This window comes from Sciurus carolinensis, chromosome 16 (assembly GCF_902686445.1).
Source record: "Sciurus carolinensis chromosome 16, mSciCar1.2, whole genome shotgun sequence".
Taxonomy (NCBI): domain Eukaryota; kingdom Metazoa; phylum Chordata; class Mammalia; order Rodentia; family Sciuridae; genus Sciurus; species Sciurus carolinensis.
Genome location: NC_062228.1, coordinates 66528654 through 66556478, shown reverse-complemented (window position 1 = coordinate 66556478; position 27825 = coordinate 66528654). Strand labels below are relative to the sequence as shown.

At 49.4% G+C, this 27825-nt stretch overlaps 1 protein-coding gene and 1 pseudogene across 4 annotated transcripts; one reads left to right on the top strand and one right to left on the bottom strand.

The window, feature by feature from the left end:
- Positions 1-3470: 3470 nt before the first annotated feature.
- LOC124966740 (zinc finger protein 584-like) lies at positions 3471-24637 on the top strand. Of its 4 annotated transcripts, none has more exons than XM_047528380.1 (3): positions 3471-3860; positions 17573-17699; positions 23352-24637. In XM_047528380.1, the coding sequence occupies exons 2-3, from the start codon at positions 17666-17668 to the stop codon at positions 24386-24388; spliced, it is 1071 nt and encodes a 356-aa protein (XP_047384336.1). In that variant the 5' UTR covers positions 3471-3860; positions 17573-17665; the 3' UTR covers positions 24389-24637. The 4 variants fall into 4 exon arrangements, with proteins under 4 accessions (XP_047384336.1, XP_047384335.1, XP_047384333.1 ...); XM_047528379.1 differs by lacking the exon at positions 3471-3860 and adding an exon at positions 16980-17094 and having other exon boundaries at positions 17555-17699; XM_047528377.1 differs by lacking the exon at positions 3471-3860 and adding an exon at positions 16986-17094.
- Positions 24638-24946: 309 nt separating this feature from the next.
- On the bottom strand, positions 24947-25817 carry LOC124966753 (60S ribosomal protein L36-like; annotated as a pseudogene).
- Between the last annotated feature and the right edge of the window lie 2008 nt (positions 25818-27825).

Sequence of the window (27825 nt, the reverse complement as noted above, 5' to 3'; positions counted from 1 at the left end):
AGGTTGGTTCCATAGTTTAGCTATTGTGAATTGAGCTGCTATAAACACTGATGTGGCCCCAGTCCCTATACTATGTTGATTTTAGGTCCTCTGGGTATATGCCAAGGAGCAGGATAACTGGGTCAAATATTGGTTGCATTCCAAGTTTTCTGAGGAATCTTCACACTGCTTTCCCAAGTGATTGCACCAATTTGCAGTCCTACCAGCAATGTACAAGGGAACCTTTGTCCCCACATTCTCACCAACATTTATTGTTACTTGTATTCTTGATAATTGACATTCTGACTAGAGTGAGATGAAGTCTCACTTTATTTGTATTTCTCTAATTGCTAGAGAAGATGAACATTTTTTCATGTTTGTTGATTGTTTTTCTTCTGTGGAGTGTCTGTTCATTTCCTTTGCCCATTTATTGATTGGGTTACTTGGGGTTTTTTGGTGTTCAAGTTTTTTGAATTCTTTATATATCCTGGAGATTAATGTGCTGAGGTGCAGGTGAAAAAGATTTTCTCCCATTCTGCAGGCTCCCTCTTCAGGTTCTTGATTGTTTCCTTTGCTGTGAAGGAGTTTTTGAGTTTGATACCAGGGGCCAGACTCTTCTCCAGGGCTCCATCAGCTCTGTGCAGCTCCCTCACTGTGCTCCAGTGGAAGCTGGCACCTTCCAGTCCACAGCAGCCTTCAGGGAACTCCCAGAAGCTGTCCTGTCTCAATGGAGGGGCAGCGAGTAGCAGCTACCTAGCACAGACTGACCTAGGCCTCTGAGACCCCCATTTAGGGGTGTCACCGGGGACAGGGAGGCCGAGTGTGCGAGGGGAGCCCCTGTCTGAATTGTTTACATGTGTGTTCCCAGCACTGGGAATGCGGTGTGTGAGTGGTTCCAGGGGAATGGTCCCTGGGAGCTGACGGCACCACAGACGGCTCAGAGGCAGCCTGGAAGGCATGTGGGTAGTGCATGTAAAGCTGCTGCTTCCAGGCGGAGGCCAGAGGAGGAGCATAAGGGAGTCCGAGGCGTGTCCTCCCAGGCCAGTTACGCTCCGTGTCCACTGTGAACACCACTCGTGGGAGCTGGGAGGCCACAGCCCTGCTCACAGGAAGGAATCCAGCCTGACAGGAGCAGGTTGGTGGTCTGTGTTCGCTTTCTCTGGCTGCTACAACAAACTATCCCCAACTGGATGCCTTAGAACTACACATTTATCATCTTACGGTTCTGCGGTCCACAAGTCCAAGGTCATCTCACTGGGCTAACATCGAGGTTCTCACAGTTCTAGTTCTTTCTGGAGAGTGCAAGAATCTACTTCCTTAGTTTTTCCAGCTTCTACAGCTGTCTTCCTTGGCTTGGCACAGTTCCTTCAAAGCCCTCAGCAATAACATCTGCAAACCCCTCTAACCTTTCTCTACCCCTCTTCATTTGTAAGGACAGACTACAGGAGTACACTGGGTCCATACAGATCATCGGAGATGATCTCCCATCCCCAGACTCCTAATTTAACCAATTTACAAGGTCCTTTTTACTAAGTAAGGTAGCAGGCTCACAGGTCCCAGGGATTACAACCTGGACATCTTTGGGGTTCTAAGAGATCTCTCTCTTCATCCACTCCCCTCCATCCTAACCTGGGGAAGTGAGGGTGGGCAGAAAGGGAACCTTAGCTGGCAGTGAAAAGAAGGCAGAGGATGTGCTGCCTGGGGGTGATCCTGGAGGGTTCCTGGAGGAGGGAACCTCTAAGCTGAGTCCTCGAGCACACTCTGGAGCTGGCATTGAGGTAGGTAGCACAGCCTGCAGAGAGGAAAATGGATCTGGGGAGGCCAGGTGGGGGCCAAGGGTGTGGGAAGGGCTGTCTCTCCCCTGTCCCAACTAGCTGCCTCTGAGGAACTACTGTGGACTCTGCCATTCCAGCGTGGGAGCCTGGGCCTTATCCTCTCCTCCCCTAAAAAGAGGCTGATGACAGAGCCCAGGGGTTGCTAAGCACCCATCTGTAGATTATTTGGTTCCTCCTTGCCCACTGCCCATAAAGGGGGTGCCCGAAACCTCCCAGCACAGGACCAGAAGGGTACCTCTCCACCTCTGCCCACGGGTCTCGGTCCATTTCCCTCTCCCCTGGGCTCTGGAGTTCCCTCTGCCCACCCCTGCCTGCTGGACACCACCATTGGTCCCATGGCCTTGTCACTTGACCCCAGGCTTGCCCCTCCTCCCAGGCTGTGGTGCCTTCATGCCCAGAGAGTGGAGGCAGCTTCAGAGTCTGGGGACGGTGCCCAAGAGGCCTGCATGGGCCAGGCCTCTGTTCTCTCCTCTATAATATGGGCAGCAGTAAGCCCTCTATATGAGGGAATTTGTTTATCCACAAGAGTTTGTTGGGCCACTTTTATGTACCAGGGTTAGGGAACTGGGGAACAAGGATGGACCAAACTCACACAGCAGATGAAGGGCTGAGCAGACCGACCCAGTCTTCCAGCCACCGTACTGCCTCCCCTGCCAAGCCTACTTCCCCAAACCTTTCCCAAGTCGCATCCCCAGCGCTCTTCCCCACCAGCCAGGAGGGAGGTCAGGGGCTCCACTCTGTGATCCGTAATGGTTAATTTGAATTGTGAGCTTGATTGGATTAAGGGATGAGGAGAATGAGTCTTCTGGGTGTGTCTAGGAATGACTGGCACGTGGGAAAGCAAACTGAAGTGGACACCCTCCCTAAGCGTGGGCAGCACCGTCCAATAGTTCGGAGGCTTGGATGGAAGCAGCAGCAGATGCAAGCTCCATTCTTTCTGAATGGCCTCTCGATTGCGGCTGCGGTCGCCTGGGGACATCAGGCTTGCTCTCCTTCGCTCTACAGAGCAGACTGCCAGTGATTCTCAGGGAGCTTCCAGAAGCCCTGTTGGTGGACCAGGGTAGCACTGTTGATGCTTCTTGTTCTGGGCTTCGCCTCTTGGGCTGCCCAGCTGCCCAGGCCACTGCTGGCCATCCAGCTTCTGGTCGTGTGCGCCAGCCTAACAACCCCCGTTGGGTCTGTTCCTCTAGAGAACCTGACTAATGGAGAATCCCGCCTCCTCTTCTCAGCAAGGGTCAGAGAGACGCTCCTGCCCGACCCGACTTGTCCGTGGCCATCAGGGCATCCTCTTGTGGGCAGTCCGAGGGGCCTCGCCGGACGCCTGGCCGACAGACGCCAGGGCAGGGGTCCGGCAGCACCTCGGCCCTGGCAGCCTGGCTTTCCTCCTCCCCCGCCCCGCAGCCTCAGTTCCTCCTCCGACTTACTTTCCGCCCACGTGCGAGCCACAGTCTTGCCTCCCCCCGCACCTGCCGCGGGTCCCTGCCGCAAAGCCGAGAGGCGGGCCGAGGCCGCCCACGGGCGGGAGAGGCGCGACTCTTGTCGCTATAGCAACGGGTCCCGCCTTCGCTGCGCGCGCATCAGCCGCGCCCCGAGCCTGTGGAGCGAGCGACCAATCAGAGGCGAGCGGTCGCGGGCGAGGCCCCGCCCTAGCCACGCCGGAGGTTTGCCGCCGGACGCGGGTGGGGTCGCCGGCGATGCCGACCGGTCAGGGGCCCGAGGCCAGCGTTGCTGTGGCCACCGCGTGGCGCGCGAGGGAGTCTCGGCAACGTGGGCCGCTGCTGGCCCGACGGAGGTTGAAGTAAGACTGCGCGCAAGGGCAGGGGGAGGACCGGGCGGAGGCCTGCGGCGCCGGGCTGCGGTGGACGCGTGAGCCCGAGCGAGGCATCCGGGCGGCCCGCGGCCCGCGGAGGAAGGCGTCTGGTGGTCCAGGCGCGGCGGTGCGGGTGGCGCTGTGGAGGGACTTAGAGACGGGACGTTGCGGGCGTCCGGCAGACGCCGAGTGCCGTGGAATGCAGTCCGTTTTGAGCGCAGGTGGATGAGGTACAGGTAAGAGTGAGGTGCCACCGCGGGAGGCCCTGCTGCCCGCTGAGTCTGCTCCTCTTCTGCTTTCAAGGGTCCACGCGACTACACTGGGTTCATAGGAATAATCCAGGATACAATCCCTGTTTTGAGGTCAGCCAATGAGCAACCTTAAACCCATCTTCAAATTAATTTTGCCACGTAAGATAATGTAGTCGCAGGTTCTGGAGATTACAGCAGAAACATCAGTATGCAGCCCACGACTGGAATACCAGACGATTCACGTGATGGATCCAGTCCAGCAAGCCTATCCCTCCAAGCCTCTGGCCTCCCCTCCACTTCACACCAGGGAAGCTCTGGTGTTTCTATGTCATTGACCTCAGGCCACCAGTGAGTCCAGTTTTCAGTTATGAAGCCATCTGCAACTTGAGCTAGAACATCAAGTTGGAAATTATAGTAAATCTCAACAATTGCAGCCCTGATATTAAGTTCCACCCTCCTTGACCTCAGAATCCACCTCATACGTTTCCCACAGATGCATTAATGGCAGTCTTAAATTTCTGCACATGAACTCACTTTTTCTTGAATCATAGTGTGGAAATCCCCCGTGGAGAAGCTGAGATATAACCTAGTTATGGGTCTGGCAGCTGTAGGTAGAGATCATGTGGATCTTGTTGAGAATGGGCATCTGCCCGAGGAGAGTCTGTCACAGGTTTTCAAGCAGAGCAGAGCTGGTTTCCTCACACTGAAGAGCAAACCACTGCTGACAAGAGAGACTCAGAGTACCTTGGGAGCTCATTTCCTCTGAGTCCACCCAGATATTCCCACTCTGAGTCTCAGTGTGCCATTTTTACCAACTATTGTCTTAATTTTCACACAAGGAACTTAAGACTTAGCAAGACTGTGTCAATTGATATAAATCAGGCCCCTGCCAAAATGAGAATTTTTGGGGGGACTGAACCCAGGGGTACTTTACCACTGGGCTACATCTCCAGCCCAGGTTGGCTTGGGAAGATGATGAGGATGCTCCTGAACAAGTGAAGAGTGACAGCCCACTCATCAGAACAGCCCTTCATGTGCAAGGCTTCCCAGCCAGCTGGGGCCTCATCTGACAACAGACTGTTCACAGCATGGCGGGGCTACAAGGAGCAACCTGCAGACCCTCCCCTGTGGCTTCAACCACAGGCAGCACCAGGAGTTCATGCCAGAATGCAGCCCCTAAAGGGCAGCAGCTGCTGAGCTCCCTCCTAAACACACTGCTCTCCTCACCCACCTGGGAACTCAAATGAGGAGATGCCACAGATACTTAGGAGGTGGAAAGACCCTCAAGGAAAAAACAAAACTTTTGCTGCTCAGAAAAAAATCCAGCGGGGGAAACAACCTGGGTGTGTAGGAGGGTGGGAAGCCTTCAGTCTCTCATCCAGAGTGGACACCATCAGAGGAGTGTGGAAGCCTTCAGTCTCCCATCCAGAGTGGACACCATCAGAGGAGTGTGGAAGCCTTCAGTCTCCCATCCAGAGTGGACACCATCAGAGGAGTGTGGAAGCCGTCTCCCATCCAGAGTGGACACCATCAGAGGAGTGTGGGAAGCCTTCAGACTCCCATCCAGAGTGGGCACCACCAGAGGAGTGTGGGAAGCCTTCAGTCTCCCATCCAGAGTGGGCACCATCAGAGGAATGTGGGAAGCCTTCAGTCTCCCATCCAGAGTGGGCACCATCAGAGGAGTGTGGGAAGCCTTCAGTCTCCCATCCAGAGTGGGCACCATCAGAGGAGTGTGGGAAGCCTTCAGTCTCCCATCCAGAGTGGGCACCACCAGAGGAGTGTGGGAAGCCTTCAGTCTCTCATCCAGAGTGGAGACCATCAGAGGAGTGTGGGAAGCCTTCAGTCTCCCATCCAGAGTGGGCACCATCAGAGGAGTGTGGGAAGCCTTCAGTCTCTCATCCAGAGTGGAGACCATCAGAGGAGTGTGGGAAGCCTTCAGTCTCCCATCCAGAGTGGGCACCACCAGAGGAGTGTGGGAAGCCTTCAGTCTCTCATCCAGAGTGGAGACCATCAGAGGAGTGTGGGAAGCCTTCAGTCTCCCATCCAGAGTGGGCACCATCAGAGGAGTGTGGGAAGCCTTCAGTCTCCCATCCAGAGTGGGCACCATCAGAGGAGTGTGGGAAGCCTTCAGTCTCTCATCCAGAGTGGAGACCATCAGAGGAGTGTGGGAAGCCTTCAGTCTCCCATCCAGAGTGGGCACCATCAGAGGAGTGTGGGAAGCCTTCAGTCTCTCATCCAGAGTGGACATAATCAGAAGGTACATACTGAAAAGTCATCTCAAGTGCAGGGAGGTGGAAAACATGCAGATCCATGTACAGACATGGACTTTACTCAGGGAAAGTCTCCAGTCCAGCATCTACCCTTCTTCAGTACTGAAAGTTCATACTGGGGAAAAGTGGGCTGGGGAGATAGCTCAGTTGGTATAGTGCTTGCCTTTCAAGTACAAGGCCCTGGGTTCAATCCCCAGTACCGCAAAATAAATAAATAAATAGATAGATAGATAAATAGATAAATAAGTAAATATCTAGATAGATAAATAGATAAACAAACAAACAAACAAACATACTGGGGAAAAGCATTGTAAGTGCAATAGATGAGGGAGATTCTTAGCCAAAACCCCACTTCATGCAGTACTAGAGCTCACCCACCAGTGTGCAGAACATGGGAAGGCATACAGCAGAATCTCCTGACTCAGTCAGCACCAGAGCATTCATGTGCAGGAAAGGCCATGAGGGCCATCACTATGGGAAAAGCCTTCATGGAGATATCCATCTTTGGCACAAGAAATTTCTCAATGTAAAAAGGCCCATATGTGCAGCACATCTGAGAGACTTTAGCTGCACCCCTAAGCTATTTAACACCAACAATTTCACACTGGAAAAAAGGACTCGAGTGTCATGAATGTAGGAAAGCCTTCCGTCACACCTCCACCTTGTTCAGCACCCAGACGTCACAACCCAAAAAGGACTCAATGCAGAAAATGAAAAACCTTTCCACAAAAGCACCAAACAAGTTCTTTGTGCGAGGTTTCATACTGTAGAAAGACATCCAAGGTGGGCAAGGCTTCAGCTGCGGCTCCAACCTTAGTGCACACCAGGAAATCTACACTACAGAGTATCATAAATTCGGCATCAACCTTAACAATTTCTTGAGACCCTGTCTCACAATAAAAATGAAAGCCTGGGTATGCTGCAGTCCTTAAGCACCCTGGGTTCCATCCCCGATGCCCCCACCCCTGCAAAAGAGAACTTTGCCTGCTGTGAGCACCAGGAAGTTCAGAGCAGTCCTCAGGAGGACAGTGCAGGTGGAAGCCTTGAGCCTTGCCGTGGTCTGTCCAACTTGTGCTGAAGAGCAGACGAGGGCTGCAGCTCTTGTGAGGCAGTCATGTCCTATTGCTGGGTGACAAATGACCACAGCTGCCAGAGCACCCCTTTCCTAGCTCATAGTTCTGAAGTCAGAAGTCTGGCACAGCTTGGCTCAGTTCTCAGCTAATACTGAAATTAGCCAGCTGGACTGAGCCACTTTTTCTGGGTACTGGGAAACTGAATTCAGTGGGGGTGATCAACCACTGAGCTACATCCCTGCCTTTTTATATTTTATTTAGAGACAGGGCCTAACTTGCTGAGACTGGCCTTGAACTTGCAATTCTCCTGCCTCAGCCTCCCGAGCTGCTGGGATCACAGGTGTGTGCCACTGCACCCGGCTCAATAAAGCCACTTTTAAAAACAAACCAGGGGCTTCCGGTGTTTACTTTGAAGGGCAAGGAAGTCATCACTCTATCCTCACAAGAAAAGAGGTAAACTGGGAAGCAGCAACTCTTCTTAGGCCCACCAGGGGTAAAACGGGTAAAAGAGAATCACGGCTTACCAGAAGCAGCAGCCTTTCAGACTTGGGAAAGTGCAGCAGTTATGTCCTGCTGGATGCAGGGTACAATTCAGAGGCAGAGGGGTCAGGTCTCGGGGGTAAGGCTGACTGAGATGGCATCTGGTTCTGGTGTAACCCTGGGTAAAACCTCACTTCTGTTCATTTCCTAATATAAAAACAGGGAAACTGTTCTCATCCAGGGTGGGTAGGAGTATCAACACCCAGCTGTTGAATGAGGACTCAGCATCACCGCTAAGGTCCTCTGCGGCTACGTGGACAGGTCTCTCCTCTGGTTCCACCCCACTGTCCTCACAGCTAATTTTCAGAACACCTCCCAAACGCCAGCAGCTTCCCATGCAGGAGAGATTCCAAGTTCCAGGCACACATCTGCACAGTAACCCAAACTCCACTCTCCTTTACCACCCATCTTAATCTGCTTGGCTGCCATAACAAAACTCCACAGGCTAGGTGGTTTAAACAACAAAAACACTGTCTTACAGTTCTGGAGGCTGGTAGGCCATGATCAACCACTCTGGCTCCTGGCAAGGGCTCTCTTCTTGGCTTGCGTATGGTGCCTCCTTGCTGTGTGATCACTGGGTGGATGGAGGGTGAGATCTGTGCCATCTCCTCTCACAAGGACGCTAATCCCACTGGATTACAGCTCCACCTATGACTTCATTTAACCTTAGTTACTTACTTACTCCACATACAGCCACTGGTGGGTTAGGACTTAAACATGAACTTGCTGGAGCAGCCCAGTTCAGTCCTTAGTCCTGTCCTTCAAGCAGCCAGCCCAAAGAGATGTCCTGTAGCGTAGGGTCACCTTCTCCCCTCTTCAGTAAGACTCTATGGAGGGGTTTTCAAGATGGTGGACTAGAGGGTGGCTGCATTTCATGTTGCTCCAGGACTCAGGATTCAAGGAGAGGAGATATTGAGAGACTTGGGACAAACTCAAAGCCGCCCAGTGAGTCTCTCCCATTGGGGAGGCCTCCTGGATGGGGCGGTAGTCCCGGAATGCAGGGAACTTTGTGAAGTAGAGTTGCCCAATGAGACACCCCTCCCCCCACTGGAGCAGTGAACTCAGACAACTGGGAGCACTGTAGAGGAGGCCGCTCAGCACAGCGCTTGGACTCGGAGCAACCCACTGGGGCTCTGGGTGGCTGCCCAGAGGAGGAGGTGTGTGGCAAGCTGTTTGGACTCAGAGTGACCGCTGCTGAACACCGGGGGGCTGGCCGGAGGAGGAGGAGAAGGGGTGCTGCGGGTCGCTTGGACTCGAAGTGACTGCACCAGGGATACGGGTGGCTGCCCAGAGGAGGAGGCACGCAGTGAGCTGTTTGGACTCAGAGCGACTGCTCCTGAACACTGGGGGGGGGCTGCCCAGAGGAGGAGGAGGAGCGCGACAGGTTGCTTGGTCTCGGAGCAGCCGCATCAGAGCTCCAGGCGGCTGCCCGGAGGAGGAGGCATGCGGCAGGTCACTTGGACTCAGAGCAACCGCTCCTGAACACCCAGGGGGCTGCCCAGAGGAGGAGGAGGAGCGCAGCGGGTCACTTGGACTCGGAGTAACTGCACCAGGGCTTACAGGTGGTTGTCGGGAGGAGGAGGTGCGCAGTGAGTTGCTTGGACTCCTAGTGACTGCACTGGAACACTGGGTGGCTGCCCGGAGGAAGAGGTATGCAGCGGGTCGCTGGGACTCGGAGCGACTGTATGGGGCTCCAGGTGGCTGCTCAGAGGACGGGCCGCATAGCCAGGTGATTAGGTGCAGAGCAGGGTCCCAGGACCTAGGCAGCTTCTTGGTAGAAGAGCCACACAGAGACAAGCTGAGGGGTGGAGCGAAGTTTCCAGGACTGCGGGCAGATTGTCTGAGGAGAGGCAGCCTAAGGAGACTCATCTGCACAGGGCAAGGTGGTAGTTGTGGATTGAGGGGAACCTCTAGGAGGGGAACTGACCAGCGAGACCTCCCACCAGGTGTCTTCCCTGCTGGATGAGATTTTCCCACAAGGATGGTAAAACCAGAGACACAGGCCCAAACAGGCCTTGCCTCAGCCTGCAGCCTAGTTCCCCTTTGGATGACCATTGGTCAACAAGTGGAGGCACCTCTGCCCACTAGCAGGGAATATATCCCACCTGAAGGCCACCACCCCTAGAGAGGCAGCTTCCTTGTGGAGCACCGCATTATCAACTTCCTCCAAGACTTCAGGATAGTGAAGGACAAGAGGGGATATACTAGAAATTTTCAGGGACATTATAAGTCAATAGAGGAAATCTGCAATATCTCAGCAGTCCACTGATACCTGAACAATATGAGAAAACAAGGGAAGAAAATGCCCCAAACAAATCTAGATGTTACATCAATAAAATCCAACGACAGCATGGCAGAAGAAATGACAAAAAGGGAGTTCAGAATGTACACAATTAAAATGATCAGGGAAGCAAACGATGAGATGAAAGAGCAAATGCAGGCATTGAATGATGAGATGAAAGAGCAAATGCAGGCACTGAATGATTACACCAATCGACAGTTAAAAGAGCAAATACAGGAAGCAAAAGATCATTTCAATAAAGAGAGATATTGAAAAAAAAACAAACAGAAATCCTTGAAATGAAGGAAACAATAAATCAAATTAAAAACTCCATAGAAAGCATAACCAATAGGATAGAACACCTGGAAGACAGAACCTCAGATATAGAAGACTAAATATTTAACCTGGAAAACAAAGTTGACCAAACAGAGAAGATGGTAAGAAATCATGAACAGAATCTCCAAGAACTATGGGATATCCTGAAAAGGCCAAATTTGAGAATTATTGGGATTGAGGAAGGCTTAGAGAAACAAACCAAAGGAATGAACAATCTATTCAATGAAATAATATCAGAAAATTTCCCGAATCTGAAGAATGAAATGGAAAATCAAGTTCAAGAGGCTTATAGGACTCCAAATACACAAAATTACAACAGACCCACACCAAGGCACATTATAATGAAAATACTGAACATACAAAATAAAGACAGAATTTTAAAGGCTGTGAGAGAAAAGAGCCAAATTAAATTCAGGGGGAAACCAATATGGATATCAGCAGATTTTTCAATCCAGACCCTAAAAGCTAGAAGGGCCTGGAACAACATTTTTCAAGCCCTGAAAGAAAATGGATGCCAACCAAGAATCTTATACCCAGCAAAACTTACCTTCAAATTTGACGATGAAATAAAATCCTTCCACGATAAACAAAAGCTAAAAGAATTTACAAAAAGAAAGCCAGCATTACAGAACATTCTCGGCAAAATATTTCATGAGGAAGAAATAAAAAACAAAGAAGCAAATCAGCAAAGGGAGGAATTATCCTAAAGGAACTGTCAAATAAAGGAGGAACCAAGTTGTGTCAAAAAAAAAAAAAAAATGAACCAGGGCTGGGGAGATAGCTCAGTCAGTAGAGTGCTTGCCTTGTAAGCACAAGGCCTTGGGTTCAATCCCCCCCCCCCCAAAAAAAAGAACCAAATGACCAGGAATACAAATCATATCTCAATAATAACCCTGAATGTTAATGGCCTGAACTGATCAATCAAAAGACATAGACTGGCAGAATGGATTAAAAAGAAAGATCCAACAATATGTTGCCTGCAAGGGACTCATCTCATAGAAAGATATTCCCATAGACTAAAGATGAAAGGATGGGGAAAAATATACCATGCACATGGACTCAGCAAAAAAGCTGGGGTATCCATCCTCATTTCAGATAATGTGGACTTCAAGCCAAAGTTAGTCAGAAGGGATAAAGAAGGACATTTCATACTGCTTAAGGGAAGCATAAATCAGCAAGACATAACAATCATAAACATCTATGCCCCAAACAGTGTGGCTCATCCATGTATGTCAAACAAATCCTCAATTTCAGAAACCAAATAGACCATAACACAATAATACTAGGTGATTTTAACACACCTCCCTCACCACTGGACAGATCTTCCAAACAAAAATTGAACAAAGAAACCATAGATCTCAATAACACAATAATTTAGACTTAACGGACATTTATAGAATATACCATCCAACCAAGAGCGAATACACTTTCTTCTCAGCAGCACATGGATCCTTCTCTAAAATAGACCGTATATTATGCCACAAAGCTAATGTTAGCAAATACAAGAAGATAGAGACACTACGTTGTATTCTATCAGATCATAATGGATTGAAATTAGAAATAAAAGAAAGAGTAAAAAACAGAAACTACTCCAACACCTGGAGATTAAACAATGTGCTATTATATGATGAATGGATAACAGAAGATATTAGGAAGGAAATTAAAAAATTCTTAGAGGTAAATGAGAACAAAGAAACATCATATCAAAATCTCTGAGACACTATGAAAGCAGTAGAGGAAAATTTATTTCATGGAGCGCATTCAATAAAAGAAGTAAAACTCAACAAATAAACGACCTAACACTACAGCTCAAAGCCCTAGAAAAAGAAGAACAGACCTACACCAAAAGTAGTAGAAGACAGGAAATAGTTAAACTCAGAACTGAAATCAACAAAATTGAAACAAAAGAAACAATACAAAAAATTGACAAAACAAATAGTTGGTTCTTTGAAAAAATAAACAAAATTGATAAACCTTTAGCCACACTAACAAAGAGAAGATGAGAGAAAACCCAAATCACTAACATTCGGAATGAACAAGGAAATATCACAACAGACACGACTGAACTACAAAACATAATTAGAAGCTATTTTGAAAATCTATACTCCAACAAAATAGAAAATTTCAAAGACATCAACAGGTTTCTAGAGACATATGAATTGCCTAAACTGAACGAGGAGGACGTACACAATTTAAGTAGACCAATTTCAAGTAATGAAATAGAAGAAGTCATCAAAAGCCTACCAACAAAGAAAAGTCCAGGACCAGATGGGTTCTCAGCCGAATTCTACAAAACCTTTAAAGAAGAGCTCATTCCAATACTTCTCAAAGTATTCCATGAAATAGAAGATGAGGGAACCCTCCCAAACTCATTCTATGAAGCCAATATTACTGATACCTAAACCAGACAGAGATACATTGAGGAAAGAAAATTTCAGACCAATATCCTTAATGAACATCGATGCAAAAATTCTCAACAAAATTTTAGCAAATCGCATACAAAAACATATTAAAAAGATAGTGCACCATGATCAAGTGGGTTTCATCCCAGGGATGCAAGGTTGGTTCAACATCAGGAAATCAATAAATGTAATTCACCATATCAACAGACTTAAAGTCAAGAATCACATGATTATTTCAATAGATGCAGAAAAAGCATTTGATAAAATACAGCACCCCCTCATGCTCAAAACACTAGAAAAAATAGGGATAGTGGGAACATTCCTTAACATTGTAAAGGCCATCTATGCTAAGCCCATGGCCAGTATCATTCTAAATGGTGAAAAACTGAAAGCATTCCCTCTAAAAACTGGAACAAGGCAGGGATGCCCTCTTTCACCACTTCTATTCAATATCATCCTTGAAACTCTAGCCAGAGCAATTAGACAGACCAAAGAAATTAAAGGGATACGAATAGGAAAAGAAGAACTCAAACTATCCCTATTTGCTGATGATATGATTGTATACTTAGAGGAACCAGGAAATTCCACCAGAAATCTTTTAGATCTCATAAGTGAATTCAGTAAAGTAGCGGGATATAAGATCAATGCACATAAATCTAATGCATTTTTATACATAAGTGATGAATCTTCAGAAAGAGAAATTAGGAAAACTACCCCATTCATAATAGCCTCGAAAAAAATAAAATACTTGGGAATCAATCTCACAAAAGAGGTGAAAGACCTCTACAATGAGAACTACAGAACACTAAAGAAAGAAATTAAAGAAAACCTTAGAAGATGGAAAGATCTCCCATGTTCTTGGATAGGAAGAATTAATATTGTCAAAATGGCCATACTACCTAAAGTGCTATACAGATTCAATGCAATTCCAATTAAAATCCCAATGATGTACCTTACAGAAATAGAGCAAGCAATTATGAAATTCATCTGGAACAATAAAAAACCCAGAATAGCTAAAGTAATCCTCAGCAGAAAGAGTGAAGCAGGGGTCGCAATACCAGATCTTCAACTCTACTACAAAGCAATAGTAACAAAAACGGCATGGTATTGGTACCAAAATAGAAAGGTGGATCAATGGTACAGAATAGAGGACACGGACACAAACCCAAATAAATACAATTTCCTCATACCAGACAAAGGGGCCAAAAATATGCAATGGAGAAAAGATAACCTCTTCAACAAATGGTGCTGGGAGAATTGGAAATCCATATGCAACAGAGTGAAACTAAACCCATATCTCTCACCGTGCACGAAACTCAACTCAAAATGGACTAAGGACCTCGGAATCAGACCAGAGACCTTGCATCTTATAGAAGAAAAAGTAGGTCCAGAGCTTCAACATGTCGGCTTAAGACCAGACTTCCTCAACAGGACTCCCATAGCACAAGAAATAAAAGCAAGAATCAATAACTGGGATAGATTCAAACTAAAAAGCTTTCTCTCAGCAAAGGAAACTATCAGCAATGCGAAGAAAGAGCCTTACAGAGTGGGAGAAAATCTTTGCCAATCATACTTCAGATAGAGCACTAATCTCCAGAATCTATAAAGAACTCAAAAAACTCTACACCAAGAATGCAAATAACCCAATCGACAAATGGGCTAAGGAAATGAATAGACACTTCACAGAAGAAGATCCACAAGCAATCAACAAACATATGGAAAAATGTTCAACATCTCTAGTAATTAGAGAAATGCAAATCAAAACCACCCTAAGATTCCATCTCACCCCAATTAGAATGGCAATTATCAAGAATACAAGCAACAACAGGTGTTGGCGAGGATGTGGGGAGAAAGGTACACTCATACATTGCTGGTGGGGCTGCAAATTAGTGCAGCCACTCTGGAAAGCAGTGTGGAGATTCCTCAGAAAACTTGGAATGGAACCACCATTTGACCCAGCTCTCCCACTCCTTGGCCTATACCCAAAGGATTTAAAATCAGCATATTACAGAGATACAGCCACATCAATGTTCATAGCTGCTCAGTTCACAATAGCCAGATTGTGGAACCAACCTAGATGTCCTTCAATTGATGAATGGATAAAGAAACTGTGGTGTGTATATATATATATGTATACATATATATATATATACATATATATACACACACACACACACACACACACACACAATGGAATATTACTCAGCCATAAAGAATGATAAAATCATGGCATTTGCAGGCAAATGGATGAAATTGGAGAATATCATGCTAAGTGAGATAAGCCAATCTCAAAAAACCAAAGGACGAATGATCTCTCTGATAAGCGGATGATGACACATAATGGGGGGTGGGAGGGGTTAGTTTAGGGTTAGAGTTAGGGTTGGGGGGGCAAGAATGGAGGAAGGAAGGACTGTATAGAGGGATAAGAGGGGTGGGAGGGGTGAGGGGCAGGGAAAAATAACAGAATGAATCAAACAACATTTCCCTATGTAAATTTATGATTACACAAATGGTATGCCTTTACTCCATGTACAGACAGAGAAACAACATGTATCCCATTTGTTTACAATAAAAAAAAAAACAGACTCTATGGGCTCAAGGCAAGCCCTGAGCCTGAAATGTGACGTGGCATTCAGACATGAGAGGTGCCAGGCACGAGGCGACCCCAGGAGACGCCTCCCCACCACTTGTAATCTCCACTGCTGAACCTCTTGTGCTGCTTTAAGTCTACCTAGCCTGTCAGTGAGTACCTTGTGACTGCAGTCCAACTGGGTAAACTCACAAAGCGTAAAGGTGACAGTCCTGTGGGTGTGAACAAGCTGGTAGAGTGCAGTCCAGGTGGGACAACATGCCCATGCCTTCCGAGGTACGGACCACGAGCTGGTCTCACCTGCGCCCACCTCCACTGGAGACAAGCGGGTGTCACTGAGGAACAGGGCTGCAGGGTTATCAGAGGGTGTGTGATCAGCTCAGGACACGTCGAGGGGAGGTGAAGGCTGCACAGCCAAGCTCTAAGGAAAAGAAAGGGCGCAATCGGGGACTAGACCCAGGGAGCCGTCAAGAGGACAGACAAACCAACCGTGGGTCAGGGACTCGCCCACGGACCAAGCACAGGCGTGAGCAACGCTTCCTGAGAAGCTGTCACCAGGGCCAGGTCTCCTGGCCGGTCCGCCACGGCTGACTGTGTGTTCCCACTACCAGGAACGGAAGTGGAATGCAGAAGCGTCCAGACCTCGGGGACGACAGATTTGTCAGAGTCCTGCCCAGCAGAGGCCAACACAGCCGGACAGACGCCGGGCGGTGAGAATAAGTGTGCACCAAGGACACTGAGCTTCACAAAGGGGAGGTCCCGGGAGAACACCAGGAAGAGCTCCGTGGGCCAGCGCTGACCACGCCGGCACGGTCGGGCCTGCGGTTTCGCTCTAGGGACTGGGCTGAACGACGCGCTGCGAGGACCCAGGCTCCTGCCCGCATCGTGGCCGCCACGCCCGCAGGGCAGAAGGCGCGGGGATGCTCGCCGAGCTGCCAGGAAGAGCGGCGGCAGCGCCTTCACCCGGCGCCATGACCACGGCCAGGCCAGCAGACGAGAAGAGGAGAACCGCCGAGGGCACCAGCCCGGGCGCCTCGAGTCTGCACCCTCCACATTAGGGCGAGGCGCCGGGGCCGCCTGCCTGCGACGAGCCCGGGTGTGGGGAGGCCGCCGCCTTCCGCCGCGCCAGCTGCCCAGGACCCGAGGCTGGCCCCGGCTGCAGGGCGCTCCGGGCCTCGGGCTCCCGTTCCGAACAGCGACGCTACGCCGAGGGGGCGACCCGGCCACGGCCCGCGGCGCGGCCTCCAGGACCCGGGACCAGGTTCGGGGGCGCGTCGCCGCGGCAGGCACGAAGGCGGAGATTCCCCGACCCTTGCGCCCGCCCAGGTTTCCGAGGCTCCGGAGCCTCCGGGTCACGGCCGCCGCGCCGGGCACGCCGCCCCGGCACCCACTCCTGGCCGTCAGCGGCCCGTCGCTACGGACGCGCGGCGCGGTGGCTTCTGGGAAATGTAGTTCGCGCGCCCCTCCGCACTGGCCGCGCCTCCTCTGTCGCCTTGGCAACGCCCGAGCGCCGCGCTTGGGGAGCCGAGTGACGTGGGCGGGGCGGGACTTCCGGCATGGCGGGCTGGACTGGCTCTGCCGGGGCGAGCGGGTCCGAGCGCCGCGAGTGACCGCCCGGGCCCGCGGGTCGGTTCGCTGTTGCGCGGGCGCGGGAGGCGGGCCTTTGGTGGGCAGGTAAAGGGAGGTCTCCGCTGGGTGCACTGGTTCCGATGGCCGACGGGGCGCAGGTGAGCGGAGAGGCGCGGGGCGCAGGGACAGGTGTGTGGGCGGCCGCGGGCGGCTGCAGACGGCAGGCCGGCGGTGAGGGCCCCAGCGCGGGCAGGACTGTGCAGAGGCTGCTGTGCAGAGGCCGCGTGCGAGGCCAGCCAGTGGGCCGCGCCCTGGCCGGCGGCGGGCAGGTGGCGGCACCTGCGCGGGAAGCGCTCGAGCCGGGCGCACCTGAGGGCTTCGGCGGGCGCCCGTCGGGCCCGCGCCGGGGCAGCTGTGGGTAGGATGCGGTGCTCAGAGCATCCGCGACCCGGGCCCGCGTCCTCGGAGGTGGGGGGCTCGGCAGAGGGGAGGGTTAGGGTACGTATGTGGCGGGGAAGAGTCGGGCGCACAGGGAAGGATAAAGCAAGAGTGATCTAGATGCCGGGCAGGGGCCTGGATGCGTCCGTCTGTCCGCCACTGATTGACCCCAAGTCTCAGTTGAACGCATCCTTGTAGGACCTGGTGGTGTTTGAGGATGTGGCTGTGCATTTCTCCTGGGAGGAGTGGGGTCTCCTTGATGTGACTCAGAGAAGCCTGTACCGTGATGTGATGCTGGAGAACTTTGCACTCATTACCTCCCTGGGTAAGTCTCTCCTTCGCCCCCAGCACAGATACCTCTGCCCTTTCCCCCTGGAGTTCTGTCCGTACCAGAGCTGGACCACAGGGGCTGCTTTCTTCCCAGCACCCCTCACCCTAACCCTGTTTTAAGTGTTGTGGGTGCAGAGCCTGGGCTGTTACCTCCTCTCTCTGAGCAGCCATGTTGGCAACCTGCGAACACCTGTCCTCCAGGGCCTGGTGGAGCAGGGTTTGGGGTGTCAACTGTTTCACTGTTTGAGCCCCAAATCCCACACAGCTCTGACTCTCTGGCCCTTTTACCGCTGAGGACATGGCCCTCTTTGCTCCAGGTGTGCTTTCATTTTCCAAAAGACACTTTACAGGGCCCTCCCTGGACCAGGCTGGAGCATGAATTTGAATCAGATCATTCTGGGGAATATTGCCATCATAAGTCTTCTAGGTCAGTGAATATGGGGTGTCTTCCCATTTATACAGTTTTTTAGTTTTTTTCAACATCTTAAATTTTCAGTGTACAGAACTTGACTTTTGGGGGGTTACTGGGGACTGACCTCAGGAGCATTCAACCCCTGAGCCACATCCCCAGCCTTTTTTTTTTTTTTTTTTTTGGTTTTGAGACAGGGTCTCGCTGAGTTCCTTAGGGCTTTGCTGAGTTACTGAGGCTGGCCTCAAATTTTCTGTGCTCCTGCCTCAGCCTGCTGAGCTGCTGGGCTTATAGGCATGCACCAATACACCCAGCAAATCACAAGGGTAATTTCACCTTCAGTGAAGGAGGTGGCAATGTTCCCTCCTTTTCTGTTTTCTGGAAGAGTTTATGAATTACTGGTACAGTGCTAGTATTCAACAGTGCTAGTATTCACCTTTGAAACCCTCTAGATCTGACCTTTTATGTGTATTGACAAAATTTCTTTTTTAAACCACAAAATCTTGTTGTTACAAGTTTTTGTATTTTCTGTTCTTCAATCATTTTGGATAGTTTGTGTCTATTTTGGAATCTGTCCATTTCATCTAATTTATCTAATTTGTTGGCATATAGTTGTTTATTTCTTTTTAAAATTTTCTTTAGTTGTAGATGGATCCAATGCCTTTATTTTATTTATGTATTTTTATGTGGTGCTGAGGATCAAACCCAATGCCTCACATGTGCTAGGCAAGCACTCCACCACTGAGCTACAGTCCCAGCCCTAGTATTTCAAGCCATTTTATTTTTGTAAGGTTGTTAATGATGTCCCCCTTTTATTCCTGTAGGGTCCTGTCCCTCTGCTTTCTTTTGGTGTCCTGACAGTAAACCCAGAGAACCTTGACCATTCTGTGACCCAGCCAGCTGCGGGTTTTGCTTAGCAGGTTTGAGCACAAGCTTAACTGGTGTGTAAGGTGTTTCCCAAAACACTGAAAGAGAACAAGGCCTGGCCCTCGGCCAGATTTCTAAGCCCTCCTACAAAGCTGCACACACTCACTCTCTTGCTCTCCACCCAGTGTATACTTCTGTAGCTTAAGTTCCCTGATGAATACTTTGGACTGATCACCCTGAGTTAATGATTCTTTGAATTCCCAACCAACCCAGTCTGGGGACAGTTTGAGATACTCCCTTGCATGAACTCACCTGCCAACTCTTTTGGGGTGAATCTAGCCTTAGGTTTGGTCGCATGAAACAATTCTATTTGTAGCAAATTAAGTTCTCTCGGTAGGTCTGGGTACAAGTTTGTCATTTTGTTGATCTTTTTATAGAACTTAATTTTGGTTTTGTCAGTTTTATGTTTCTAATCTCTATTTTGTTTATTTCTGTTCTGATCTTCATTATTTCCCTTCTGTTAGCTTTGGGTTTAGTTGCTTTTTTCTTTTTGTTCTTTGAGCTGTTGAGTCATGTTATTGTTTGAGATCTTTAATTATTTATTTATTTATTATTATTGATGATAATGATGATGATGATGATGGTACCAGGAATTGAACCCAGGGGCACTTAGCCATTGAGCCACATCCATAGCCCCATTTTTAAATTTTTTTTTTAATTTTGGGACAGGGCCTTGCTAAGTTACTGAGGCTGGCCTAGAACTTGCAATCCTCCTACCTCAGCCTCACGAGTCTCTGCGATTCTCAACATGCACCACTGTGCCCTGTGGTTCTTATGTCTGTAATACCTACATTTCCTTCCTTGTTGCCATGACAACTTGGCTTCTGTGTCATGTAGTGGGTAGGAGGATGGATCAGCCATGGCTCAGACTGGCTTCTTCTGTCACCTCCAGGACTTGCACCTTCAGAATCCCATGTGTTTATACAGCTGTGTGGTAATATGGATCCCTTGGTGCCCGGAAGGGTGGACATCCCTTCAGTTAGCACAGCAGAGGCTGAAAGGGGTCCTAATTTTGGTGAGTGCAGCCGGGGATGCCTGGGTTTCGTTGGTGGACTCGTGGCCTGCTGGGCACCTGAACCTCATTCCCCCCTTCCTTCTCCCTTCTGGACACTTGCCTTCTCCTACCATGACTCTCAGGCTTTAGATAACTTCACCTGCGCAAAGCTGTCCATTAGTGACCTCTCTGCATGTGACTTGAGATATGTATATATTGTTAAGAACACCTGCTGCTGTTTTTTTTATTAATTTTTTTTATTTTTACAGACTGCATTTGATTAATTTTACACAAATGGGGTGCAACTTTTCGTTTCTATGGTTGTACAAAATGTAGATTCACACCATTCATGTAATCACACATCTACATAGGGTAATACCGTCTGTCTCGTTCTACTATCTTTCCTTCCCCCACCCCTCCCACCACATTTTCCTCTATGCCATCCAAAGTTCCTTCATTCTTCTCTTCCCCCCGCCACACCCCCTGGTTATATATTGTCGTGCACTTATCAGAGAAAACATTCAGCCTTTGGTTTTTGGGGCTTGGCCTATTTCACTTAGCACGATATTTTCCAACTTCATCCATTTACCAGGAAATGCCATCATTTATTCTTCTTTATGGCTAAGTAATATTCCATTGTGTATGTATACCACAGTTTTTTTATCCATTCATCAATTGAAGGGCATCTAGGTTGGTTCCACAATCTAGCTATTGTGAATTGAGCTGCTATGAACATTAATGTCGCTGCATCACTGTAGTTTGCTGATTTTATACCTTTGGGTATAAACCAAGGAGTGGGATAGCTGGTTCAAATGGTGGTTCCATTCCAAGTTTTCTGAGGAATCTCCACACTGCTTTCCAGAGTGGCTGCACCAGTTTGCAACTCCACAATGTATGAGTGTGCCTTTTCCCCCACATCCACGCCAACACTTATTATTGCTTATGTTCTTGATAACAGCCATTCTAATTGGAGTTAGATGAAATCTTAGGGTGGTTTTAATTTGCATTTCTCTAATTACTAGGGATGATGAGCACTTTTTCATATATTTGTTGATCACCTGTATGTCTTCTTCTGTGAAGTGTCTGCCCAGTTCCTTAGCCCATTTATTGATTGGGTTCTTTGTATTTTAGGTGTAAAGTTTTTTAAGTTCTTTATAAACTTTGGAGATGAGTGCTCTGTCTGAAGTGTGTGTGGAAAAGATTTTCTCCCACTCTGTAGGCTCTCTTTTCACATTATTTATTGTTTCCTGTGCTGAGAAAAAACTTTTTAGTTTGAATCTATCCCATTTATTGATTCTTGATTTTATTTCTTGCGCTATGGGGGTCTTGTTAAGGAAGTCTGGTCCTAAGCCAACGTGATGGAGATTCGGGCCTACTTTTTTTCTATTTGGTGAAGGGTCTCGGGCCTAATTCCTAGATCCTCAATCCATTTTGAGTTGAGTTTTTTACAGGGTGAGAGATAGGGTTTTAATTTCATTTTACTGCATATGGATTTCCAGTTTCCCCAGCACCATTTGTTGAAGAGGCTATCTTTTCTCCATTGTAAGTTTTTGGTACCTTTGTCTAGTATGAGGTTACTGTACTTATGTGGGTATGTCTCTGTGTCTTCTATCCTGTACCATTGGTCTACCTGTCTGTTTTGGTGCCAGTACCATGCTGTTTTTGTTACTGTTGCCCTAGAGTAGAGTTTAAGGTCTGGTATTGTGATACCTCCTGCATCACTCTTCCTGCCCAGGATTGCTTTGACTATTCTGGGTCTTTTGTTCTTCCAGATGAATTTCATGACTGCTTTCTCTATTTCTATGAGAAATGTCATTGGGATTTTAATTGGAATTGCATTAAATCTGTATAGTGCCTTTGGAAATATGGCCATTTTGATAATATTAATTCTGCCTATCTAAGAACCTGGGAGATCTTTCCATCTTCTAAGGTCTTCTTCAATTTCTTTCTTTAATGTTCTATAGTTTTCATTGTAGAGATCTTTCACCTCTTTGGTTAGACCAATTCCCAATTTTTTTTGTTTGTTTGTTTTGTTTTGAGACTATTGTGAATGGAGTGTTTTGCTCATTTCCCTTTCAGATGTTTTATCGCTTATGAATAAAATGCTTTATATTTATGTGTGTTGATTATATATCCTGCTATATTCCTGAATTCATTTATGAGGTCTAGAAGTTTTGTGGTGGAGTTTTATGGATTCTCTAAATATAGAATCATGTCATCAGCAAATAGTGAGAGTTTAAGTTCCTCTTTTCCTATTCATATCCCTTTAATTTCTTTGGTCTGTCTAATTGCTCTGGCTAGTATTTCAAGGATGATGCTGAATAGAAGTGGTGAAAGAGGGCATCCGTGCCTTGTTCCAGTTTTTAAAGGGAATGTTTTCAGTTTTTCTCCATTAAGAATGATGTTGGCATGGGCTTAACATAGATAGCCTTTACAATGTTGAGGTTTGTTCCTACTATCCCTATTTTTTCTAGTGTTTTGAGCATGAAGGGGTGTTGTATTTTGTCAAATGCTTTCTCTGCATCAATTGAAATAATCATATGATTTTTAAGGTTAAGTCTTACATTTATTGATTTCTGGATGTTGAACCAACCTTGCATTCCTGGGATGAACCCCACTATCTTCTTAATATGTTTTTGTATGCAATTTGCCAGGATTTTGTTAAGGATCTTTGCATCTATATTCATCAGAGATATTGGTCTAAAATTTTCTTTCCTTGATGTGTCTTTGCCTGGTTTGGGTATGAGCGTGATATTAGCTTCTTAGAATGAGTTTGGTAGGGTTCCCTCCTTTTCTATTTCCTGGAATACTTTGAGAAGTATTGGAATGAGTTCTTCTTTGAAGGTCTTGAAGAACTCGGCTGAGAATCCATCTGGTCCTGGGCTTTTCTTGGTTGGTAGGCTTTTGATGGCTTCTTCTATTTCATTGCTTGAAATTGATCTGTTTCAATGGGGTATGTCCTCCTGCCAGCTGCTGTTTTGTGGTCAATTTTGCTGGGACAGACACCTGCCCCTTCACAGTGCTCAGCTATCACCAGCATCTGAGTTCCTGCTGACGACCTTTGGAGACGGTGTCTTGGTGACCCAGCTCTCCTCCCTGCACTGCATCCCATTTTGTGTCCTCACCTCCATCCAGGTCTTCCTGATTCTGCGGTCAGTAGAGCCAGTTCTGCTGGTCCAGCCTGTCCTCCTCTAGACCTTCCCAGCGACCTCACAGCATTCTGTGGAGTCCCTTCTGGGAATGCGTGACATGCACTGGTGATGGAGGCGCCTCCTCCCTCAGCCCAGCTCCAGCAACTGGCTTTTCCTTTATTTCAGGTTGTCTGTGCAGCGTGGAGGATGAGGAAGCGCCTCCCAAGCAGGCGAAGAGCTGCCGAGCTCACCGGTCAGAGAAGCCTTCTGTGCGTGGAAAGGGTGTGAAGGGTGGTGCAGCCATCACGGGCCTCCCCCAGCAGCAAGCCACCCCTAGGAGGCTGTGCAGGAGCACTGCACACAGGTCAGTCTTCCCACCCGGCTCCAGCGGTGGACAGCAGCAGGGCGTCCACGCCGCTCAGAAACCCTTCAAGTGCAGCAGCTGCGGGAGAAGCTTCCTGAAGGCCTTTGCTCTCCTTGACCACCTGATAACTCACTCTGAAGAGAAGCCTTTCAGGTACCCAACAGGCAGAGCTGCCTTTGAGGAGAAATCAGCTCATGCTAATCACCGAAAAGTTCACACTGGAGAAACATCCCATGTGTGTGGTGAGTGTGGGAAGGCCTTCAGTTACCCTTCTAAACTGAGGAAGCACCAGAAGGTTCACACAGGCATAAGACCTTTCAAATGCAGTGAATGTGGTAAAACGTTCAACCGCAAAGACGCGCTTGCTCTGCACCAGAGGACTCACACTGGAGAGAGGCCGCACAAATGCAGCAGATGTGGGAAGGCCTTCAGCGTTCTCTCCACCCTCATCCGGCACCAGAAAGTCCACGTTGGAGAAAGGCCCTATGAGTGCAGGGAGTGTGGGAAGTTCTTCAAATACAGCAGCAGCTTCATTCTTCATCAGCGAGTTCACACTGGAGAAAGGCCTTTTGAGTGCAAGCAGTGTGGGAAGACTTACGTGACCCGGTCTGGCCTGTATCAGCACTGGAAGGTCCACACTGGAGAGCGGCCCTATGAGTGCAGCCTGTGCGGGAAGGCCTTCACCACCAGGTCCTACCGCAACCGACACCAGCAGTTCCACACGGAGGAGCGCTCTTATGAATGCACACAATGCGGAAAGGCCTTCAAGCACAGTTCTACCCTCCTGCAGCATGCGAAGATCCATGCTGGAAAACGGCCTTCAGAAGTCAGGGCCTGTGGGAAAGCCTTCAGTCTCTAGGACCTTGCCCGGCACAAGAAGAAGATTCCAGAAAGGAGGTCAAGATGGCCTTTATGCTGCATGTGGTGCGCACCTGTAATCCCATCCTCCCCAGGGAGGATGAAACAGGAGGATCACAAGTTCAAGGCCAGCCTCAGCAACTTAGCAAGACGCTGTCTCAAAATAAAAAATATGAAAGGGCGTGGGATGCGGCTCAGCAGTTATATGCTCCTGGGTTCAAACCCTAGTATGGGAAAAAAAAAAAGGGCCTTTATGAGTGTGCTGCCTGAGGGAAGCCGTCATCCCAGCAGTACCCCGGGGAGATGGCCCGCGCATACCAGCTGCGCGGGAAGCTCTCGGACTACGGTGCACGCGCTGACCTCTCCCGGGCTGTCGACATGGTTATCATGCCAGTTTCCCGAGTCCTCCAGGAAAAGACTTAGTCTGTTCGGCTCAGCCTGAAGAAGGAAGTGTCTGGTCGCGGGCCTCTGTCTAGGACGGCAAAAGGCCTCGTATTCCTAGGCATTGGTCCACATCCTCCAGCTTTGTGTGGATGAAGGAGCCATTTCCAGAGTCAGCTCGGAAGTCAGATCTCAAATCTAGAATAGGCAGGTGAGTTCCAGAGGACACCGAGGGGTCTGTGGGATAGAGTGAGTACAGAAATAGTGAAGTGAGGAGCCGGGTGTACAGCTCAGCTGGTAGAGTGCTTGTCTCGAAAGCACGAGGCCCTGGGTTCCATCCCCAGCACCTCAAAAAGAAAAAAAAAAAGAGTAAAGTGATCTGAGTGGGCTCAAGTCCACGGCACGTCCCCGGGGCTCCAGCAGCCTTGTTTCCTGGGAGGAGGGTTCCAGAGCTCTCAGGACTTTCAGACCTGCCTTCTGTAGCCAGGAACGCAGTCAGGCGTTTTGATTCTCAGCCCCCTTGCACAGCTGTCCTAGGGCTGAGAGGAAGACCCGGTCCTCCCGGGAGGCGGCTTTGCGCTGCCGCTCGTGCTGCGGTGTCTCCAGACATTGTGGCCTGCGTCATGGTGCGGCTTTGGTGGCAGGGTTTCCCTACAGGCTCAGAAGAGCGGTGGTAGGATCAATGTGTGGATCCAGATCTTCTAGATTCCCTGTCATGACTTTCTGGGACGGTTTATTGAGGAAACGGGGCTCGTCCTTCTTGGCAGCTGCCTTCCTCATGGTGGCCAGGACGTTGCTCAGCTCCTCTCGCTTCCTCTTGGCGCGGATGTGTCCTGACCCTTGTCTTGAGGAACTTCAGAGCCCTTTGTCCTTGGAGACCTTGAGCAGCTCCATGGCATGACGCTCACGGGGAAAGCCACACACCCCCCTGATCATGTCCCACAGGAACCTGATGTGCTTGCAGTGGCGCTGTGCCTCGGCCTGCTCGTGCTCTCAGTCATCTTGTGGCCCTTGTTGAGGTCCACGGCCACGGGGTAGCACAGAGCCATGGCTGCAGCTTGGCAACCTCTGGGGCCTTTTGATTCAAAAAAATCTGGAAACTGTTTCCCCAAAAGGTAAATAAAGTGTCAGTTCAGCCAAACTTGTGTGTTTGTAGCTCCGCTTGGTTGGAAGGGGAGCGAGTGGAAGCGTCCAGGACCATGAGCTGCACACACCATACTCCACACCACACTGGCTACAGAGCTGGCCCGTCTGGTTCTGGCTTCCTGCCTTACCACGTAATTTCTTCTGCCATCCATGAGGCCCTTACCAGGGGTCAGATGTGGCCACCTGATCTTGGACTTTCACCCTCAAAACGGAGCTAAATTAACCTCTTCCTTGAAAAGTACTGAGCACAGTGTTTAGGAGGCTGAGGCAGGAGGAGCACAGGTTTGAGGCCAGCCCGGGCACTTTGGTGGGACCCTGTCTCAGAAAGGGCTGAGGATGCAGCTTAGAGGCAGAGTGCTTGCCTAGCATGCGTGAGGCCCTAGGTTCCATCCATAGTCCTGCCCATTAAAATATCAAAAAGTACCTAGATGTAGATCTTCTGTTGCAGCAACTGAAGAGACCGAGGCAGCGTGACGGTCCCCCAGCCCCGGGGTGGCTGCAGTTACAGGCATGCAGGGCTCAGCGTGAGAGGCACTCGCCCTGGAAGCCTGGCCTGTCGTCCTCCCTGCAGGGTCACCACATGAGTCACCCTCTCCTGCCAAGGGTGGTCCACAGCAGAGCCCCTTGGCGTCAGCGTGGTCTCCTCCACACCACAGATGAAGCTCACGTTCTCCCAGCATGAAGGCTGACCCTGTGTCCATCCCACCTTACTAATCTGAACTGCCCTTCTCCATCCCAAGAAGCCCCCACAGCACAGCGCCTGCACGGGACAGCGGGCTACCCCGTGTGGGCCCTCCCGGCCTGAACTTACGCTGCAGTGAGCTCATCTCATGGCGACCCGTCGGGCTTGGACTCAACCCCTCACCCCAGCTTGCAGGGCCAGTACGACCCAGTTCCTGACCTCCAGCCCTGCCTTGCTCCCCGTCTCGTTGCCCGAGTGCGCAGGTCACTTCCTGATTCCCTCCTTAGAGAGGCCTCCCAGCCGTCAGTGTGAAGTGATGTTCACTGCTCTCCGTCACCTCCCTTTAGGTTCTTCAGAACCGTAGCTTCTGTGATTTCCCTGTTCTTTGGTCTACATGCTAATTCTGTTTTTCACATCAGATTGGAATGAATATTCTACTCCAGTCAGCAGGCAAGGGCCTGGCACATAGTTGGGCCTTAGGGACATTTGTCGAGTGTATGGTTATTCTGCCAGATCTGAGCAGCGCCCAGCCCAGTGCTCCACCATTAGCTGGGCCCTGCAGAGGGAGAGAGAAGGGCACCATATGGGAAGGAAGCAGGGGATGCTGTCTCTGAGCACAGGCCTGAGTCTTCTTACCTCTTCTCACACTGTGCATTATAGCTGCGTGCTGGGTCTGAGCTGGCCCCACAGAGAAGCAGCACATGGGAAATACATTTTCAATGGGTTTATCAGGACAGAGTCCCATCCTGAGTTGAGGTACATCCATACAGCCAACTTACAGGTTTTAGTGAACTGAGTTCATATTGAAACGTTTCTGGAAATAGTTTTCCACGTTTGTAAAATCAAAATTCACATAAAAATATAAATATTTCCCTGGTGTGGTGGTGCACAGCTGTAATCCCAGTGGCTTGCGAGACTTGAGACAGGAGGATCACAAGTTCAAAGCCAGCCTCCTAATGCAGCGGCGCTAAGCATCTCAGAGAGACGGTCTCTAAATAAAGTACAAGACGGGGCTGGGGATGTGGCTTAGTGGTCGAGTGCCCTTGAGCTCAATCCACATAGTTGGCTCTTTCAAAAGCAGGAGATCAGGGAAACCCATACTAACTCCACGCCTTAAAAAGGAACAGACCATAGGGGCTGGGGAGATGGCTCCGCTGGTAGAGTGCTTGCCTCGCAAGCACAAGGACCAGAGTTCGATCCCCAGTACCGCAAAAAAAAAAAAAAAAAAA

What these genes read in the sequence shown, in the direction of transcription:
- LOC124966740 (XM_047528377.1), top strand. An exon ending in TGCACTCATTACCTCCCTGG is followed by an intron (nt 17,700 to 23,351) that starts GTAAGTCTCTCC and finishes CCTTTATTTCAG; the next exon opens with GTTGTCTGTGCAGCGTGGAG.